Source organism: Glycine soja, chromosome 5 (assembly GCF_004193775.1).
Source record: "Glycine soja cultivar W05 chromosome 5, ASM419377v2, whole genome shotgun sequence".
NCBI lineage: Eukaryota > Viridiplantae > Streptophyta > Magnoliopsida > Fabales > Fabaceae > Glycine > Glycine soja.
Window position 1 is genome coordinate 4,118,127 of NC_041006.1, and position 22,444 is coordinate 4,140,570.

Below are 22,444 nucleotides of genomic sequence, written 5' to 3' on the forward strand. Positions count from 1 at the left end.
ATTTCAAGAATACTTGGACATCTTTATGGTATAATCCATTTTGTGTTTTCAACTCACTTTTTATGGGTCGCTCAGTGTCATGTAGGTGCATTGTTTTGTACTCCAATGATAAAATTCATTTTGAATTTCTAACTTACTTTTAGTACAATGAATCCCATATTTTATATAAAACATTTTTAGTGTAAATCAAAATAATCATTTATATAAATTTTAGTTATCAAACAATAAATACATAAAACTAAAAATATCAAAAAGTTTAATTTATTTTTTTATCACTGCAAGTTTTTCTTTTATTAAATCACTACAGGTTAAAGTTACTCCATAAATATACAAATTACTCCCTCTATTTTATTATAATATTCATCTTAAATTATTTTATATAATTTAAGAAAAAAATATAAATAAAAGAATATTAATGTTATAAAATTAATCTTATTATCATTAATTTATTTTTTATTTTTATAGTTCGGATTTTAATAGTGTAAGAAATATAAGTAAAAATGAATAATTAATCTTACATTAAAAATAAAAATAACAATTAATATGTATCTTACACTGATTAACAAGAACGTTTTTAAGAAATGAGATTATATGTTTCAAGATGCAACGGTAAAAGAAAAAAATAAACTTCATTCTTTCCACCCACCCACACTTCATGCTACCGACTTTTAACCGTTTCAAAATCCTCCCCGTCAATGCCTCTTTCAACTTTTTTTTTTTTTCCTGTTCACATGCAATACGTGTGACGGTGGTGGCGGCGATGTGAGGTGGCGGTGACGGTGGCACGACGAGTCCTCCAAGTGTGAATTTTCCCTTTCGTATGTGGGAAGAGAGGAAAATTTCCTGTGTTTTTCTGATTTTCCCTTTTTGTGTCTCCTTGCAAATGGTTGTTGTGATTGGGTAATGGAGGAGACAGTCTTTGGCCCTTCTTTCCCTCCATTATTTGACAAATTGTGTTATTTACTTATTTATTGAATTTTCGGATTTTGTTGTTTGATTCTTATTTTGTTATTTTTTGGCGCTAGGGATGGCCTTACGTTAGGTTACTGCTCCTTTCCTTTTATTTTGTTTCTTTTATATTTTATTTTATTGACGTTGATCAGTGGAAATGGTTTAGTGAAATCAGACATGCATATGTATCTAATTGAAAAGGAAACTGTTTTGCAAACTTATATTATATTCTAGGGAGCTAGTTGATATTTATTCTTTAAATTGTTTCTTGTATTGTCATTGTTAACTGTAATAATCCATGTCTTTTATGAGTATTAAGTTTATACAGATTTTTATTTTATAAAAAAAGCATTATTAGTAAATATGTATATAAATATCTACAAAAGTGTATATAAACAGTGATAGATGGTAATATACATTAAAAAAAGTTATATTTATAAATGACTTATATAATTTTAATCTATATACATGTGTATTTAAAAAAAATGTTTGCATTTGCATATAACTTAGACATACTCACAGTTTTATGAGTTGCAATTCCATTACGATTGTATTGTAGAAAGTGCATTTGAAAATGTATTGGAACGGATTTTTTATAATGTAACAGAAAGTGAAAGAAGCAATAGTGAGAATGAAGGAAGTTTTACTCCTAGGCATGACAATTAAATCAAATTTGTGGTTACCTATCCAATCAATCCTTGATTTTGAAAAAAAAAAAAACTACTTTGACTAATGTTGGGTTCAAGTTTTCTTTGGCTTGGGACAACAAGGTTGACAATGTAACCACTTGCCCCATCTCTTCCCTGCTCTATATATAATTATAATCAAGCTTGTTTTGATTTGAACAAACAAATGAATAATTTTTTCATAAGATGAACATACTCGTCTTTAGATGAAAGACAATCTTCATTGTAAACAAATAAATATCAAACATATTCTATTAATTTTATATTTGTTTGTCGAATCTGTTTGCATATCAAGCATTGAGGGATTTAGGACCTTAAATCAATTGGTATAGTCTATTGAAATTTAAAATTAATAATAATTATAATTATTATTATGCATATGAAGATAAGTGAGAAATTAGGAGAATAAAATATAAAAAACTGAGATATTTACATGTAACTTTTCAAAACCAGTTGGTGCATTTTCACACACTCATATCAATGTAGGCCTGCCACCGATATAAGATATCACAACATACTTATATTTTATGGGAAACACTTTGAGAGTTTTGAAAGAGATGTCAACAAAGAAGAAGCTACCTAGCAAGGGAAAAAAGAAAGAAAATAAGGACAATTTTTTTCTTTCCTCTTATCTAGTTACAAAGAAAGTGAAAGTAAAGACGAAAGACATACATGTAAAATGATATAAATATTCCTAAACAAGGAATAAAATGTGATAATTAGTTTTATATTTTATTTTTCGTTTTGGAACAGCCTGGTCAAGAGTCTGCACAGGCCCAAGAGTTAGGTTCTTTTCTCTTTGGAGTAAAAGACCAGTTGTAGTTGGAAGATCCCCTCACCCATGGGAAAACATGTGTTCGCTTGATAGTGCCATAAGAAGTAACTGAGGTAGAGGGAGAGGGTCAATTCTCACCGAACATTTCTCTAGTAAGACACCATCACTAGCACACATGAGAAAAGACCAAAGGAGAGAGGAAGTTGTAAATTGCTTCTAACCTAACTGAACTCGTTCAAACTTTGTTGTTGTTGTTATTATACACATTTTTTTTTTGTATTACAATATAAAAAGTACAGTAAACAGTTATATATTTAATTTATAGCTTCATTATTTAAATATTAAAATATGGGCACTAAAAAACACATTATATATAATTAATTTTATTTATTACTCATTTTTTATTTATATATATTTTGAAAATTGTTTTGGTATAGAATTCCTCTATTGTGGCATATATATATATATATATAGTGGTATCGAGGGATAAGATATGATTGGGTAAATTCACATGAATGGTTTTTTTTTTTAATCACAGAAATGAGTAGATTTTAAAAATATTATAGAACATGTACGTTAGTGGAAGTCGTGTTTTGGACTTCACGTTGGTAGGTGCACAATTTTTTTTTAAATGCTTGAAGTCGTGATCCAAAATTGCAAAGTTCTAAAGTCATGTTTTAAAACACGACAGTATTTATATTAAGTCGTGTTTTAAAATACAATTTACCGAAAGGCAATATTTTTAAAATCTATTCATTCCTGTATTTTTTTTAAATTAATCCATTCTTGTGATTTTGTCGATATAATTATATCTTTATTTTTATATATTACATAAGATATAATTATCTCATTTTCTTAAATTCATGATATTAGATAAGATAATGATAATAATATAAGATATGTTATGAATCTGGTCGACCAAAACTTATCCTAGTAGACCAAGGTAATTAGGTTAAGCCAGACTTAACCCAAAGATGATCTGGGGTACAAAAATAAATTCTTAAATTAAAAATAATTTATTATTAATGTTTCAGATAATCAAGTGATTGGACACAAGTAATTAATATAATGAAGTTAAAATTAAATAGTTCGAGTAGTATTTGAGTTCGATTCTTAACAAAAATAATTCTTTATTAGACTTTACTTACATTTTGATTGAACTCCAAATTAATCAAGATCTCTTTCTATGATGAACCGAAGGCTCAAGACAAAAAAAATTCACATTTTTCTTTTATTCACTTTTGAAAAGTTGCTAATTTTGACGAAAAGCCATTGGTAGCAAATAACATTTTTTCTTAATTTACCCAATTATAAACTTTTGGCATATTATTATTAGTTTTGAATCTAGGAGTTTAAAATTTATATAATGTATCTATGTAATGTAACTTACCATCACGTACACTAAAAGCCAAACGGGTGCAGCTCCTTCTGGTGGATTGTTTCTTTACATGGTCCCATTCTTTTTATTTTTTTCCTTTGCATTTTTGTGGGTATGTTTCAAATTTGAAAGGAATTAATTTTTGCTAATTTGCATTTCTTAGCCTATTTTTCCTCCCCTTTCCTTTTGTATCCAATCAATCATGCCATAATGTAGCAAAAATTAAATAAATCAATCATGCCATAAAAGGCGCCACCCTAACATATACTATAATATTATATTATACAGTATACAACAACACTCTCACTCACTCGCTGTACTTGTGTTGTGTTGTGTTGTGTTGTGTAACAATGGCTCAGTTGAAAGCATCCCCTGTTACTGCTCCTTCCCTTCATACAACAGGTGCCCTTTTTTGTGAATTTGTTTCTTTTCCGAATTCCAGATTTATTACTTGTCATGCAGTTATTATAAGCAACTGCAGGTGTTGCCCTACGTGGAAAATTGAGTAAGGTTGTGCTGGCTTACAGTGGTGGCTTAGACACATCAGTCATTGTTCCATGGCTCAGGTATATATGTTATGTAGCTCTTTTTTTTTCCCCATTTTTCTATTAGAATTACTGAGCTTCTCTTTAGAAAAAAAAATGTTTTAGATCTCATTAGAATGTGTTGTAAATAGAGATCTGAGACCATTTGAGATTGTGTAGATGATCTGATGGTTTTTTACCCCAAAAAAATGCATGAGTTTTGTGATAAAGCATTGGAGAGCTAAAGTTGGTGATTCTTATCCCTGTCAATTTGCCTTTTATTTTGTAGTATTATTATAATAATAATATTTTATTTAATGATTTTGCTGTTGCAGAGAGAATTATGGTTGTGAAGTCGTTTGCTTCACTGCTGATGTTGGCCAAGTATGTTACCTTTTTCTTTTTAATTCATTCTCTGTAATCAACATTGTTGTTGTGTAAATTGTGCTATTGGAAAGGTATTTCAAGATTTTACACTTTCTGACTAGGGGAATTGGTTTATACAATTCTTGTTTAAATGCTGCATGTCATAACAAAACTAAATTTCATAGGGTATACAAGAATTGGAAGGTTTAGAAGCGAAAGCTAAAGCCAGTGGGGCTAGTCAATTAGTGGTAAAAGACTTGAAGGAGGAATTTGTTAGTGACTATGTATTTCCTTGCCTACGTGCTGGTGCAGTTTATGAGAGGAAGTATTTGCTTGGGACCTCAATGGCCCGCCCTGTAATTGCAAAGGTACTTCTGCTTGAAAAATTTCATATATTCATCTTCCTTGGTAAAGCCATTTCTTCTATTAGCTCTTAGTGCATTGTTCACTCTTTTTATATTGAAGAAAAATCCTAATGATAATGATAGTGATAGTGGAATGTACTTATCTTTTTATATTGACAGGCCATGGTTGATGTTGCCAAAGAAGTTGGAGCTGATGCCGTTTCCCATGGGTGTACAGGGAAAGGGAATGATCAGGCATGTCTTACTATTGGGCTCACACGACTTATAAATCATGTCAATTATTTTATTTATTCTAACACATTTCTATATAAACTCTTAGGTTCGTTTTGAGCTCACTTTCTTTGCTCTGAACCCCAAGCTCAACGTTGTGGCTCCGTGGAGGGAGTGGGATATTACAGGGAGGGAAGACGCTATTGAGTATGCTAAAAAGCATAATATTCCTGTTCCTGTGACAAAGACATCCATATATAGCAGGGATAGGAATCTTTGGCACCTTAGCCATGAGGTATGTTTTGCAGCTATCTTTACTATAGCACTAGGTCTATTTAGAAATGACAAATTGCTGTTTTCTAATATATGCAATCTGTGACATGGAAGGGAGATATTTTGGAAGACCCAGCTAATGAGCCTAAAAAGGACATGTACATAATGTCTGTAGACCCTGAGGATGCTCCTGATCAACCAGAGTAAGCTTGTTTCTTGTGATTTCACTTTATATATAGCCTCCAAGTTTCTGTTTTACTATTAAAGATGTTGTACTTTACAATTACATTTTTGAAAGAACTAGTTATGTCTTGCAGATATGTGGAAATTGGGATAGAGTCAGGGCTTCCTGTTTCAGTGAATGGGAGGAGGCTTTCACCAGCATCTTTACTTGCTGAGCTCAATGAGATTGGTGGAAAGCATGGAATTGGCAGGGTCGACATGGTTGAGAATCGGCTTGTAGGTATGAAGAGCCGTGGAGTGTACGAAACTCCAGGAGGAACCATTCTGTTTGCTGCAGCACGCGAGTTGGAGTCTTTGACACTTGATCGTGAAACAATACAAGTCAAAGATTCATTAGCCCTTAAATATGCAGAGTTAGTGTATGCTGGCAGATGGTTTGATCCGCTTCGGGAGTCCATGGATGCCTTTATGCAGAAGATCACGGAGACCACAACAGGTTCTGTGACTTTGAAACTTTACAAAGGTTCTGTTACTGCAACCAGCCGAACGAGTCCCTTTAGCCTGTATAGGCAAGACATTTCATCGTTTGAAAGTGGGCAGATATATGATCAAGCTGATGCTGCTGGGTTCATCAGGCTTTATGGTCTTCCAATGCGGGTCCGAGCAATGCTTGAACATGGCATCTAAGTGTTCGTTTCATTTCCACATGTACTTCATTTCATTGTCCATTTGCTTGTTTAGACTTGAAGCTAGAGAGTACTATGGATTGATAGTCGATCCGATCATCCGAACCTTAATAAAATGAATCGTATTTAATATTCATCCTGAAATTCAAGTTCAGATATTAGAAAGATCTTTGGTTTTCCTAACTATTAGAATTGATAGTAGTAATATAGAAGGAAAAGGAAAGATATTTCCTACTTATTAGTCCCGTATGTACAAACATGGGATTGGATCCCTCTTGCGGTTTGGATAGCAAATTGTAGGAATTCAGCTAACACTTGAATAGTTCTTTTCTTTTGAACTAAAATTTGCAAATAACTTTTTGAGTATTCTAAATGATGACAATATCCAAATCTATTTATGATGCCCTTGCTTCCAATACCACGTTAAATACAACCAAATTCAATCCAAGGTGGGATTTTCTCCTGCAGTCCTCTAGCACGCTTTCTGTTTTTTCATGATCCCAAGTTTTGAAGTGCTCCCCCAGCGGTCTCAATTCCGGTTTAGTTGGTGACCTTGTGTCAATAATTATCTTCTGGAGTTCAACTACATTCTCAAGTATGTACATAACTAATTCAACTTCACATGCTGCTCCACAAAACCCAACCAATGCCAACTCTTTGAGATTGTACCCGCATTCATTGTAAATTTGCGTTCTGTTCTAAAAGATGGTTTGATATTTAGCATCTGCTACATGCAAATAAGGCAGATTCGGATCTACAACTATCCTAGCTTTTAAGCAAATGCTTGATGCACAATACAAAGAGTCACAGTACCTTGACTGTGAACCTCCATAGTGAAGGTGATGCCTTTAATAGCAATGCACAAGCAAGTGTGGTACCATCATCAACACAGGCAGCCAACTCCAAATGCTTGAGATTTTTTAACTTGGGAAGTTGACTTAGCCAGTAAAGCTGCAAATAAGACAGAAAAAATGATATCACTCTTGTTAACAAGGAAAGCAACATAGGAAGAGCAAAAATATAAGGCTATACCACTTCAGGTTCGTTTTGTGTAAGATCTAGTTTAAGCATTTTTATTTGAGGGAGAAAGCTTTCCCTAGTGAACTCCACAAAGGATCCTCCAAATGTTGCTACCACAAGACTTGAAACACTCTTAAATTCTGTGTCCAAATGGGATCCATAGTATTTGAAAGACACCAGATTCTCAGCAAAAATTTCAAGTTTTATCAGCTCCCAACACCTTACCAATTCCAGATATTTCAGCTTGAGTGATGAACCTGAAACCATCATAGTTTTTGGAACTCCCGAGTTAACCAAGCTCAACGTTTCAAGTAATGAACTACAACACAGTAAATACTCTAGCATCTCCTTGGTCACAGTAATGGATTTCAGACGCAAAACATGCAAGGAATTAAAACTTTCTAGTTTAAACAGGTTCAATGGAAGAACATATTCAAATGTATGTCCAAAATACAGCTCAAGCTTTTGAACCTTCTTTTGAATGGCAAAGTGAATCCACTTATCAACATCACACACAGTACCCACATGAAACCAAAATTTCAATCCTTGTAGAGTTGAATTCTTGAGTGAACTCAACAATTCATCGATCCAAGTTATATATGTTTGCCTTTCAGCATCATACATGATCTCCATTGCCATCTGCAATTGCCTTCCTGCAGCCTTCTTAATGTCTTTCATAATAGGTGAACCATCGAATTCCAAGGTTCCACAAAAAAAGGTTCATAAATTTCTCCATTTTCTTGAGAGGATGCTGGTCCTAGCAGCATCATTTATTGGCAATTTAGATAAAATGGCTACAGGGATTCCATCTGGTAATTGGTTGATAAGATCTCCTTCATAATCTTCCTCATTGTTAGCTTTTGATCTTTTCTGTTTATAATCTCTGCTTCCTGCATCTTGCATGATCTTTCCTCACCTAAATTTTACCAAAATTCATGGATCATCAAGATAAGGAGTAGGGAAATTGAATAACCAGCAAGAAAATTACATTGAATTTTCATCAACTGTAGGAACACATTCTATGTAAAAACACAAATGATGCAAATGTAATATTGTAACATGGCTTTTGAACATTTGTTTTTGAAAATTAAATGAATCAAATCATGACTAACAATTTCTCAAGATGTAAGAGTACTGAAGAAACAAAAAAAATGAGGATAGATACCTCGTTACTATCTTCTCTGGTGATTTGTGAATGAGACGGATATTAAGGTTATGATTGGTTTTTCATGGAATTTTAGCAAACTGATCTTAGTAATTAGGAACCCATTTCAAGTCCTTGTTTTGTGATCCACATGGAAGAACCTTTTACTATGTAAAGATCCGGAGTATGCTTCGTTGGTGAAGGACCTCAACTTTACTTTTTTATTTTTATCTTCGGGGTTCATTTAAATAAAATATACTTGGTTTGCTTAGAATTACATGATTATATTCTTAGCATGATGGAAGGTTGGAACGGGCTTTGCATTGCTTATTGTTAAACACTGCTTTCTGAGGTAAAAAAATCTGATGCCAAATCTAGATCATTGCTTTCTCTTATATTAAAATCAAATTAACGTTGAAAGAGTTGAAAAGATGAAATTTGAGTAAAATAAATTTTGAAATTAGCAAGCTACCTTGTAGAATTCTACAAAGATCTTCGTATGTAACGTTTAGAAAACTAAACCTTAGGTAGAAAGAAATTACGACGTTTTTTTTTTTGAAGCGACAACTTTAGAGTTTGCAAATTGAAAATGAGCCGTGATTCCAAGTTATTTTCACATGAAATTTAAACTCTAATGTCGTTATTTAACCGCTATTACTTGATGAAAAGTAAGCAAAAATGTATTTTTGCTATTGATAAAAATATGTGCTTTTTTATTATTTTAAAAAATACAAAAAGCTATTTACGGTAAAAATTGTATCATTAAATTTAAAGTAAATTACATTAACCCTCTCTGTATTTAAGACTTATTATACTTACATCATTTCCTTATTTTCATCCTACATTAAATTCTCCTAATTTTTTGCCATCTATTACACCCCAAACACCATAAAAAATATTAAGAGTTGTATAAGGGATGACAATGGGCAAGGTAGACGCAAGTATAGTTACCATTTACCCATCTCGCAAGATAAATATTCTTCATGTGCTCGCCCGTTATTCACACAGCGAATACTTGTGAATTTTTTTTTAATATCCATGAATATTTTTTGCAAAAATAAAAAATGGTTTAAAAATATTTTAACAAAATTATTATTTATTTTAATATTTTTTGAAAAAAGAATTTTAACTGTTACAACTAAGGTTATTCAAGTATTCTACAATCTACACAATTAAAAATGTCCATCAATAATTCTAAATAATAAATTTTGTGAACTCCAAATAAAATTATCTAAAATTAGTAAAATATAAACTCAAATAAAATACACTAAAATATAAGTTCAAATAAAATTATACTCTAAAGTACAAATAAAAAATATTTGTAAAAAATATTTATGTATTTAAGCTTGGTAAAAAAGAGAGCATATTTAAGTATTTTAATATTAACAAATAACACATATATGCATGTACGGGTACCATAATAATATTTGCTCTCGTATCTATTAACAAACTTGTTGTGAAAATACATGTACGATTGTACTCATTATTCACTGTACCCACTAAAACACTAAACATATTCATTAAGTATTTATTGCAAATTTTATCCATGAATATATGTGGGTATGGATTTGTCATTCCTAGTTTGCATATTATTTTTAATTGAATATGAAACAATTTACCATATGTTTATTTTTCATAATATTTTAATTAAATGATAAAATATATTTTCTAAATTTTTTAATCAAATGGTTGAGCATAAATAATAATATTAACAAATATTATATATTTAATTGATAACTATATTACTAAATTGATATTTTAATTTATTATAATAAGGATTTTTAAAAGTTATGACAACTCATAATTTAAGATACATATTCAATTCAACTAGAATAAATATTGATTATATATTCTTATCAAATTTTTTACAGATAATTTATGTTGGAATATAAATAAAACTGATAGTGATTAATTGATTATATTAAGTTTAAATTATTAAAGTAATAGTTAATATAATTTATTATAATAAATTTTGACTTAAAAAAAGTATAATAAATTTTGAAATTAAATATATTCATTGATTATCAATCAAACACCAATTATTAATATTAATTATTTTTTCATATATATATCAATATATTTTTTATATAACGTTATTACCAATTCTTGTAAATATTAAAATGTATTAACAATTTATATATATATATATATATATATATATATATATATATATATATATATATATATATTATAACTCATGATATGCATATAAATTTTATTCAATGTATATTTTTCATATATCTCAATTTGTAAAATACAAATCAATCAAACTAATTTATATATTAATATCTGATTGATAATTAATTTATTAGTAATTAATTATTGTATTAATATTAATTTAGTAACATCAATATATTGATTAATCAATTTATTAACATGAATCTATTATATTAATGCTAATTGATTGTATTTAATTATTAATGATATTTATTTAAATTAAAAATAAAATAAATTTATTTAATATTTTTAGAGGAAAAGAATATGAATCATCACATGAAATTATTTTATATATATGTGATTTCATATCCAAATGATACTTCAACCCGAACCAAACACGCAAAAAAAAAATATTATGACCTTAATTATTATAAAATTCTTTAAGATAAAATTTGGTATTTGGATATTTTATTTGAAATATGTTAAAATTTCTTCTTAAAATGTGTTTGGATAAATAATTTTAATTGAGAAAAGTAATCTAGAATTCATTGTTTGAATGTTTTTTTTAAGAATTTAAAATTTTAAAATTTTAAAATAGAATTTTAAACCATTAAAAATCTGAAATTTCAATTTTCTTTCAAAAGTATAGGCTCATACTCGATCGATGTTACACGAACTCAGAAATTATTTCTTGAAGAAGATGAAGAAAATTTAAATTTCTCCAATTTTAAAAGAAAATTAAAATTTCAAATTTTTAGTTATTTAAAATTCTAAAATTTTAAATTTTTCAAAAAAAACATTCAAACAATCGAATTTTAAATTACAAAAATTTAAATTTTATGATAAATTAAATTAAAATTTTCTATCCAATTACACTCTAACTTAAAATTTAAAAATTCTAATTTATGATAAAAGGAGAGAAGTTGAAATCACTCATTGCTCAACCCTTCCCTGAGACTTTTGCTCAACCCTCTCTCACACTCTCTCGCTCGACCAATTCGGATTTTTGTTGCCGAAGAGCTCCTGCTGGAGTCGATGCCCATGGCCACCGGGAAATCAGAGCAGGTGCCGTAAGCGGCGGAGGCCCCCACGGAGCAGCAGCGCTGCGTCTTGCTCCGGTGACAGCGGTGATTGGTGGCGTGGTTGTTGTTGGGGTTGTGATTGGTGTCGTCGTGGGCGGCGAGGGTGAGTTTGGACGTGGTTGTGCGATCGGAGAGGCAGGGGTGTTGGAGAAACACAAGTTTAGTCTTTTTTTGTCATTTCACTCAGAAGTTAGCACAGTGAGTTAACACTTAACAATGAATGAGAGTAAGGGGATATCAGAGAAATGGATTTCAAGGAAGAGAGCGAGTATAATAAGCCTTAACAGAAAAGAATCCAGTGTAATTTCCTCTTAAATTTACTAAATAATAATAATACATTATTAAAAAAATAATATTTTATTCTAATTTAATAAGTACTCCTTCGTGGATTTGGATTCTGCACATACTGTAATCAGTGATGTTATAGCAACTTGTTTTGAGGAGTGAGTCGTTCTCGATGCTCACAACACGACACGTCATTTGAACGGGTCATCTATTAATATGCTCTAAAATATTAAAAGAACAACCAAAGAAGATAACGTCATATTCCACACCACTATACGGGAATATTTTATATCACCAAAAAAACGTGACAATTTGATAATTTCCCTCCCATTCCTCCTTTTTCTGGATGACTTTTTCCTTTTCTCTTTTAAAAAAAACACTTCCTTTCTTTACATCTAACTTTGTTATAAAATAAAACAAAACAATGCTAAAACAGGAATAATATTTTATAGCAGAGCATAATAAGATTGGGTTAGATAATATCTATACCCATGGGATTTTACTAATAATTATGCATATGTTAATTTAAACTCATTTATCAATAAATCTAACTCAATTAATTATTGAGATATAGTATGTTAATTTTTCTTTTGATTTCTATGGATAAAAATATATTTAATTATAAATATCTAATTAATTTTTATAGATATACATTAAATTTACACCACGTTGCCGTCCCTGTTTGCTAGTTGTATAAATTTTGCTTCTGGTTGAATATGACGGTTAAGTCATCATGTCAACTCATCTTTGAAAAATTTCGGATTCAAAGTATAATATCGAACCTAAAGTCTGGGTAATAATCTATTTCTATTACAACAATTATCATTGAATAATTTTTAAATAATATATAATTTAATAAATTCAAATATATTCAAATTTTAAAACTACATTATCATAAAAAAAAAGTATATGTTAAAGGTTCAATTTATTGAATAATATATAAATATTTGATATTAGTAGTATAAAATGTTTATATTAATAATATATTAAAACTAAATTCGCGTTTAAAGAGTTGAAAAGATGAATTTGAGTAAAATAAATTTTGAAATTAGCAAACTACCTTATAGAATTCTACAAAGAATCTTCGAAGGTAACGATTTGAAACTAAACCTTAGGACGAAAGAAATTACTACGTAATTTTTTTTTACAACTTTTGAATTTGCAAATTGAAAATGAACCATCAATCCAAATAATTTTTGCATGAAATTCAAAATCTAATTTGTTTATGTAACCGCTATTACTTGGTGAAAAGAAAAGCATTTTTACTATTGGTAAAAAATGTGGTGAGATTCTATGATAGCCAAAAAAATTTGGGGATTTTTGATATTGGTCTTTTAACCAATAAAATTGTCATGTCATTTATCTTGTCATTAATTAAAAAAACTTTTATTATTTAAATTAATCCTTGATTAATTAAAATATTTTCTAAAAATTACAACTATTTTAAATTGAAAAATCTGATTCAACATAAAATTAGAAGTTTGAATCCTAATCTTTTTCACCGGCAAAGTAAACTCGTTGAAGGATAAACCCTAATCTCCTTCACCCAGTAACAAGAACGTGACCTTTGTATGTTCAAAATTCTCAATTTTAAGTCAAGTTCATATTTCAAACCCAGATCTTTAATCCTGTCTCAAAACATAATAAAAACCCAAACAAATGCCATATTCAGATTGCCTAATTGATTACGAGATAACCCATAATACATTGCGCCTTTGAATCAGGCATCTCGAGAGGCAAATGAACATGACACAATTAATGAAAAATGAAAAAACTATAGCTTTGCAGTTGGTAAAATAGAAATTTTTTGAAGAAACAAAGTTCACATTGTTGTTCTTGCTACTAGGTGAAGAAGATTAGGATTTAGACTTCTTATGTTTAATCAGATTTTTTTAATTTAAAAGTTTTAATTTTAAATGTTTAAAAACATATTTTGATTAATCAAGGACTAATTTGAAAAATAAAAAAAAATAATTAATGAGAAGACAGATAACATGATAATTTTATTGGTTAAAAAACCAAAAGTATCAAAACCCTATAAATTTTTTAAGGGTACCATAGAAATTCTAAAAAATGTGTTCTTTTATTATTTTGAAAAACAAAAAAGATATTTAAAGTAAAAAAATGTATCATTAAATTTATTAAATAATAATATTATATTTTTAATGAAATTATTGATATAAATTAATGTCTAATTCTAATTTCATAAGTACTCCTACTTGCATTGCATTTCATTAGTAATGTTACACCAACTTGTTTTGAGGAGAAGTCGTTCTTGCTGCTCACAACACAATAATTTTGTATATGTGTTGGATGAACATTAATAAAATTGATTTTAGATTAACATAATTTTAAATTAACATGGTTTTGTATAATTAATTTTAAAATAACGTGATTTTTATCTAGATAACATATGTTAGAATATTGATTTTTAAAAAAAAGTAATGTTTGAAAACTTTGAGTCATAATTAATTTTGAGCGTAAAATTATTAAAATAGACTTTAAATGCAACCAATGAAAAAAAAATGTAGGTATCCAACTACTCAATTATAGCTTATCACAAAAAGTGTAAAAAGTACCAGGATATCTTGAGAAGAGAAAACATGTACATAATAATATTTTATATTTTCGTGAATCAAGTTGAATCGAAAGCTCTCCCTAACTACTTCAAAGTCACCATGGGTTGGAGCTGAAATTAAAAATGATGTCCAACCATATTTTAATATTGTCAAATCATATTTGACGAAAATCACCGTGATTACACATGAAACCAAACATGTTCTTCATCTACCACGTCATTTGAATGGGTCAACCATATTGTAGAATTTGTATATGCTCTAAAATATTAAAAGAACAACAAAAGAAGATAATGTCATATTTCACACTACTACAGGGGAATATTTCATATCACCAACAAAAAAAAAACGTGACAATTTGATAACTTCCCTCCCATTCCTCCTTTTTTTATTATTCTGGGTGACTTTTTCTTTTTCGTTTTTTTTATAAAAAACTTCCTTTCTTTACATCTAATTTTTTTTTATAAAATAAAACAAAATAATGCTAAATCATGAATAATATTTTATAACAGCGCATTTGGAAAAATGTTTTTGAAACAGTTTGCATGCACCTATAAGGACGCACTTGCCTTAAAAAGCAATTCATCTATGAATTTGATCCGTAGACAAATTAATTTAGTTACCCACAATCTTGCTAGAGTGTCTAGATTTCATGTTATTCTACATTCTTTTGATATTATGCCTCATTGCATTGATCATTTGGTTATTAATGAAATGAGTTAAGCTCTTTGCATTCAAAAAATAAAATAAAATAAACACTTATAAAGTACTAATAAAATATTACATAAATCATAAATAATAACATAATATTTTCCAAATAATACTATTCTCTTTTTTTGGTGCATAGATGATAATACTCTATTATTTAAAAATTAAAATAACAAATGCATTAAAAATATTATAATTAAATTAACAGTAAAAATAATGATAAATATTTATAAAATCATATCATATATTTACAACGTTAATACAAATATTATTTAAATGATTATAAATGAAAATGAGATATATATTTTCAGTTTTCAATGTTTATAAAGAAGTACGCTTAATTATATTATTTATATAATAAGTTAGAATTTTTAAGAGCAATTTATTTTTTACATTATATACTATTCTCTTTTAATAAATTTCAATTTATAATTTTAACTAATTAGTTTTTTTTTTTTTACAGATTTTGAATATTTTTATTCTTACTCCACATTCTTTAAAATAATTAACATATTAATATTTTACGTTTGATATCATCCAAATTTAAAATATCTATATGATATACTACATACTCACAAATTCTTAATAAAAAAAGTCATTATTTTTATTTTACATAATGAGCGTATAAGGCTATAAAAAAATAAGATAAAAATTACTTCTTTTATTCTATTATAATTATCATTATATGTTATCTTACACATACCAAAAACAATAATAAATAGATAAAAAAAGAATATTAATTTTACAAAATTAATCTTATAATTATTAATTTTGTTGTTTATTAATATTATAAAAGATATAAATAAGTAAAAAAGTAATTTATATTACATTGAGAAGTTAAAATAATAATTATTTTAGGATAAATTTTTTCTTGTTAGACGGTTTAAGGGACGAATGATTATCATGGGACGAAGAGAGCAGTATTTTTAAACAGTTAAAAACTTATAAAACATTAAATTTTTAATATTCTGTAACTTATTAGGTGTTTGCTGTATATCTTGAAAAAAAGAAGAAGTAGGTGCTTGCTGTATAAAATTAAAATGTGAATAGGAATATACTACACCCCTTTGACAATTGGCAGGGATAACGTGTGATTGCCACGCGTCTTGGGTGCTCATTCATTGGGTGACCATGTAAGCAATTACAAATGTACAATACATCAAAAAAGAAAAAGAAGATAAAATAATACTCCCTTCAATTCAATTCACGAGTACTTTGACCGTAAATAACTATTCCTTGTTCTAGGGTGTTTGAATTTGAATTAAAGTCTTAATTTCCCTTCAATTCATGGGTCCGCGTTATCCAATTGAACTTCAACTAACTACATATGTCGTGACGTTAGTGTCGTTTTTCTTCTTCGTCGAACACACTCCGCAACTTGCATGAAAAACTAAATTATTAATTAACACGCCTTTTACACCACCGTAGCAAAACTTATATAAACCCCCCCAACACAATCAAATGTTTCATATCCAAACCAAAATATTTCTAGTTCCTAATTAAATCAAACACACACATACTTGTTTATTCAATTGTTTGTTGAGAACAATGATGAGGGGTGAGGAATACGAGCGTGTGCTAAGGTACTTTGATGAAGACGGTGATGGGAAGATTTCACCCTCGGAGCTAAGGAACAGAATATCAATGATGGGTGGAGAGGTTATGTTGAAAGAGGCTGAGATGGCGATCGAGGCGTTGGATTCGGACTGCGACGGGTTGTTGTGTTTGGAGGATTTGATGAAGCTGATGGAGGCTGCGGGAGAGGAAGAGAAGTTGAAGGATTTGAGAGAAGCCTTTAATATGTATGATATGGAGAGGTGTGGGTTTATTACCCCAAAGGCCTTGAAGAGGATGCTCAAGAAGTTGGGAGAATCTAAGTCCATGGATGAGTGCAAAGTGATGATAAGTAGGTTTGATTTGAATGGGGATGGCATGCTTAGCTTTGAAGAGTTCAGAATTATGATGAAGTAATTATGATGATCATGATAATGCTACATGCACATTGATTCTAGCACTAACTAAACATAACTTGTTTGCTGTCTCTTTCCAAGTTGTTCTTGTGCTTTTCTTTTAAAACTAAGTCGTTTTGAGAGTTGTGTTAACATTTAATTATGAAAATATTAACACAATTTTCAAAACGACGTAGTTTTGAAGGAATAATACGAGAACAGCTTGAAAACGAATAACAGAGAAGTTAATTTTCTTCACGTGTCTATATAGTTTGGTTAATTTGATGAGTTTCAATTTGATTGATGATTTGTTTGTATGTACATTTTGCCTAATTTGGTATAAATCATGGATTTGTAAACAGCTTTTGATTATTAGAAATTTGGTTAAAAGGAAGACATCATTTTTTTTAGAACATTTTTCTGTAGCAAGGAGAGCAATTGATGGATGCTTTACCCATCATATCATTTTCCAAGTTAAAACCAGAACCGTGTCTGAAAGGCATCGGATTTTTTTTTTTTCTATTCTATTATTACTGTGTTCTTTACTTTAATTTACTCTTCTTTTTTTCGTGGAAAATGCAGAAGTGCAAGAATGACTTGCCCTGCTCTGTTTACGGATAAGATTTTCGAATGCAATTCTTTGAAAAGAAAAGTAGGAATCAACATAACTTAATGGCTTTGTAACAATTGAATTATCGAATCAACGTGTCGTTTCTTTATTTTTACTTTGGATGCGACTTTCTGTTAGGGAGAAAGAACTTAGAAAAACCATGTTAATGCTATGGCGTTGTAAAGAAGCTAACCGGTTCTGATTATTCGTTTAATTAACACGGTCTAGAAATTATCCAAAGCTAGTGAGAAATTCATTATTCCATTGAGAGATCCTAGTGTACGTACGTAGGTGAGTAAAGAATTTTTGTATCATATTTATATGCTTAAATAAATTTTACATCCTTACAATTTTAGTGATTTTTCAAATTTAGTTCTTGTTTACTATTTTCTTTTAAAGTTCTATGTCTTTTTTTTGTTAATAATATTGGTTATGGTTCTTAATTTAAGTCTATTTAAGTGAAGGAATTATTACTTAATCCTAAACCACCATATGTTATGGTTGTGGCCAATACTCAATTTCTATCTATCTACAATGAGTACAGTAAATCAATTATAAAAATAACATGCATGTCATATGAAAATAGAAAAAAGAGATTATGTACTAACGTAAAATTATCATTTAATCATAATTTTTAATATGTATGATAAATTTATTTATTTTTATAATAATTATTTAAAAAATTATATTAACCTAAATTATGATTAAATGATTGTATAAAAATGTTTTACATTAATGAAAATAATAGATGCCATCATGAAAGGTATTTTGGTATATATATTGAACCATTTTATTCAACTTGTAAATTGCAATATTGAAGAATCTCCTGTAACATGTGACTTTGTAGGGAAATAAAACCCTCATTAATTAATTTATTGAATACAAAGATAATATAAGGAAACGAAATGTACACGTTGAGATACTTTAATCTAGAGTGACCCACTCTATTTTTTATTTTGACTTGAAGATAATTTTAGTTATTTTATTTTCTTCAATATGTAATTTTATCTTCTCATTTTAAAATAGAAATATTTAATTTCTTTATTTTTTTTAAAAATCTATAATTTTGATTCAATCTTCAATTTTGTTTTTATTTTATTTTAGTAAAATTCAACTTAATAGTAAGTACCAAACATATTTATTAAAAATGTCATTAATAAATGATTTTATTAATTAAATTGTAAGAAATAAAAGAAATAAATATAGACAAAAAATTGATGGTTGGACTAAAATTATAATTTTTTTAAAATAGAAGATTAAATATCTTACTTTAAAATAAAAAAAACTAAAATTATTTACATAATAAAATACAAAAATCAAAATTACATTTAAGTTTTTTTTCTTTAAGCTTTATTTCCTAGCAAAATGTCGTGGAGAATCCGGTTCAACTATAAGTATTTTTTTTAGTGTTTTTTCTTCGGTGAATGTTTAGCTATAAAGATCTGAAAAATATGTCACCCCCCAAAAATTTGCTTGCATGTGACGCACGAATATGTGTAGCTAAGTTTTTATTTTTTATTTTTTATAAGAAAACCAATATATATATATATATATATATATATATATATATATATATATATATATATATATATATATGACTTTAATAATTAAATTTTAAGATTAAATGATGATTTTTTATTCTTACATATATATTTCTTATTTAATATATTTCCTACAAACACATGAATTAATTAATAATTATTTTTTAACAAAACAATAATTATAATCTTGATGTTCACACTTTTAACTTATATGTAATTTTAGTTATTATATTATCATTTAATACAAATTTGACCTGTACAATAATTTATTGATTACTATAACAATTATCTTAAAAGAGTCTATTCTAGAAGAAAAAATTTTAGTTTCTTAGAAATCTTAGGTTGAAAATGTTTATTTCCGCGCTTGATTTTTTAAAAAAGAAAATAATATTATCAGGAAATAATGTTTTAAAAAAATACATTTTCCATGAAATATTTTCATGAAAGGAGGTGAGAATCTAAAATTTCTAGATTAAAAATAATCTTATTAAATTATTTAATGTGATAAATATTTTTAAATTATGACAAAAATACTAAGGTATTATTTTATTCTCAATATACTTATATGAGAATATTTATAATTTTTTTATTGGATGAGAACATTTATAATTAATCAATCAAATTTAGTTATTCTTAAAAATTATGATCTCCAAAATTCTTTCTTAATTACAGAAAAATAGTGATTTCAGGTATAAAAAACTTTTCTTGTATGAAACGATTCCTAATATTGTAACGTACATTGAGAATGTATAAAAATGAAACTGATTTATTTAAATGAAATATGATTTTCATAAATTCTATAAGAGAAATATCACCTTAAAAAAAACAATGTGATGGAGTTGTGAGTTGAGTTTATGTCCGGTGATAGAGTCCACAAACGCATATGTATAGAAGGAGGAAGCCTGAAGTTGAAGAGGTATCTGCATGGATTGAAGCAGTCTCCAAGGTAGTGGATAAGCGGTTTGATTCTTACATGCTTCGAATTGGCTAAAGACGATGTAAGTATGACAATTGTGTTTATGTGATCAAGATCCTTGATGACGACTCTTTTTTTTCTGCTATTGTATGTTGATGATATGCTGATTGTTGATAACCATTTGTGTGATGTGAATGAGTTGAAATCACTGTTGAACACAGAGTTTGACATGAAGGACTTAGGTCCTGCCAAGAAGATTCTTGGGATGAAGATTCATAGGGACAAGAAGTCAAGACGATTGTGGCTTTCATAGCAAAACTATGTTCAGAACATGTTAGACAAGTTCAACATAAGCAATGTGAAGCCTGAGAGTACTCCATTAGCAAAACATTTTAAATTTTTTATAGATCAATGTCCAAAGACAGATGCTAAGGTGGAGTACATGCCAAAGGTTCCCTATGCTAGTGCGGTTGGTTGCTTGATGTATAATATGGTGTGCACTAGACTAGATTTGGCATGTGTTGTAAGCCAAGTTTACAAGTTTATGTTTGTCCCAGTAAAGCGACATTAGGATGGAATCTTGAGGTACCTAAAGGGTACAATAGGTCATGGTATTATGTTTAGCATTCAATAAGGTGATCCTTCAGTTGTGGAATATGTGGATTCTAATTATGTTGGTGATCTAGATGACAGAAAGTCTACAACAAGGTATGTCTTTACTTTTGGAGGTGAGCTTGTTTGTTGGAAGTTCATAATTCAGTTTCTTGTGACAATGTCAACAACTCAAGCAAAATATACGGCAACAACAAAGGCTAGCAAGGAAGTTGTGTGGTTAGCAGGGCTAGTGTAAGAGTTGGGCATTGAGCAAGGTGAAGTTCAATTGCATTGTGATAGTCAAAGTGTTATCGATTTGAAAAAGAATCAGGAGTCAAAGTGTATCATGCTAGAACCAAAGATATTGATGTGAGGTTCCACAAGATCATGAAATTGATGACATTTGGTTAGGTTCTACTCAGAAGGTTCACACTTCAAATAATGCAGTCCATATGTTAACCAAGGAGGTCACAACTGACAAGTTTAAGCATTGTTTGGACTTGTTGAATGTTGATTAATGCTAGATGTGACAAGACCCCCAACCCAAGACATTATGAAGTGGATTTGTTGTTTATCTTTCATGGGACTGAATATTCTCTAAGATGGAGATTGTTGTGCATGACTCATATTTTATGGACAGGACAAAGTTGAAGTGGAATGTAAGGGTCACATGTTGTTAGGTTACAAATGGGGTTGGGGTGCGGGAGCAAAGCTCCCACAGAATGCGTAATATTGTACACGGACTAAGATAAGATAATGTAATGTACACATAATGATAATATACGTAGGTTAATATAATGTATGTAGTTTTAAGATAATGCATGTATATATTATATATATCCTAATGTAATCCCATTGTTAATGAATAAGAAAAGAAATCGATGTGCTCCTTGTGTGTGCGTGTGATTTCTCTCATTTCCTTTAGAATTTAAGATGTTATTGCTAAAAAAGATGATAAAAGATACAAGTCTAAAAGATCAAGGTGGCTTTTTTTTATATTGATATTTATGTATAATGTTAATTATTACAATGTTTTCCACTCCATTAGCTTATTTATAAGAAGCTTCCTACTCCATTGCGCTTATTTATGATACGCTTCCTAAAGATATTTCGGAGAGCCATGTTCTTCTCATGGACCCAGTACTAGGGACATGTGAGTTATTATCTTTTTGCATGCATCATCTTCGTTCTTTATTTGTACATCCAACTTCTCCATGCTCATAAATTATTAATTTATTCAAATTTCCAAAATTTCATTATAGCATTTGTTAAATTGTTGGTAATCTTTTATTGTTGAACACTGTTGTACAACCAATTACTCCGAGGTACTAGGTGCATAGTAGCAAAGATTATAGGAATTGAAATTGGTATCTTTCGGTTCACAGAACAAAATTTTAGTTTCACATTAGACTATTGTCAACTTACGAAGCTTCATCTACGAAATTCTTCATTTACCTTTGTTTTC

The 22,444-nt window shown here is 28.9% G+C and overlaps 2 protein-coding genes and 1 pseudogene across 2 annotated transcripts; 2 read left to right on the forward strand and 1 right to left on the reverse strand.

Moving 5' to 3' along the window:
- Positions 1 to 4,056: 4,056 nt before the first annotated feature.
- LOC114412047 (argininosuccinate synthase, chloroplastic) lies at positions 4,057 to 6,503 on the forward strand. The gene is made up of 8 exons (XM_028375814.1): positions 4,057 to 4,192; positions 4,272 to 4,356; positions 4,650 to 4,698; positions 4,866 to 5,048; positions 5,205 to 5,279; positions 5,365 to 5,550; positions 5,643 to 5,731; positions 5,846 to 6,503. The coding sequence occupies exons 1-8, from the start codon at positions 4,141 to 4,143 to the stop codon at positions 6,396 to 6,398; spliced, it is 1,272 nt and encodes a 423-aa protein (XP_028231615.1). The 5' UTR covers positions 4,057 to 4,140; the 3' UTR covers positions 6,399 to 6,503.
- A 19-nt stretch (positions 6,504 to 6,522) lies between these two features.
- LOC114412048 lies at positions 6,523 to 8,324 on the reverse strand (annotated as a pseudogene).
- Positions 8,325 to 16,817: 8,493 nt separating this feature from the next.
- Positions 16,818 to 17,728, forward strand: LOC114412049 (putative calcium-binding protein CML19). Its single transcript, XM_028375815.1, has one exon. The coding sequence runs from the start codon at positions 16,918 to 16,920 to the stop codon at positions 17,338 to 17,340; it is 423 nt and encodes a 140-aa protein (XP_028231616.1). The 5' UTR covers positions 16,818 to 16,917; the 3' UTR covers positions 17,341 to 17,728.
- The last annotated feature ends 4,716 nt before the right edge of the window (positions 17,729 to 22,444 follow it).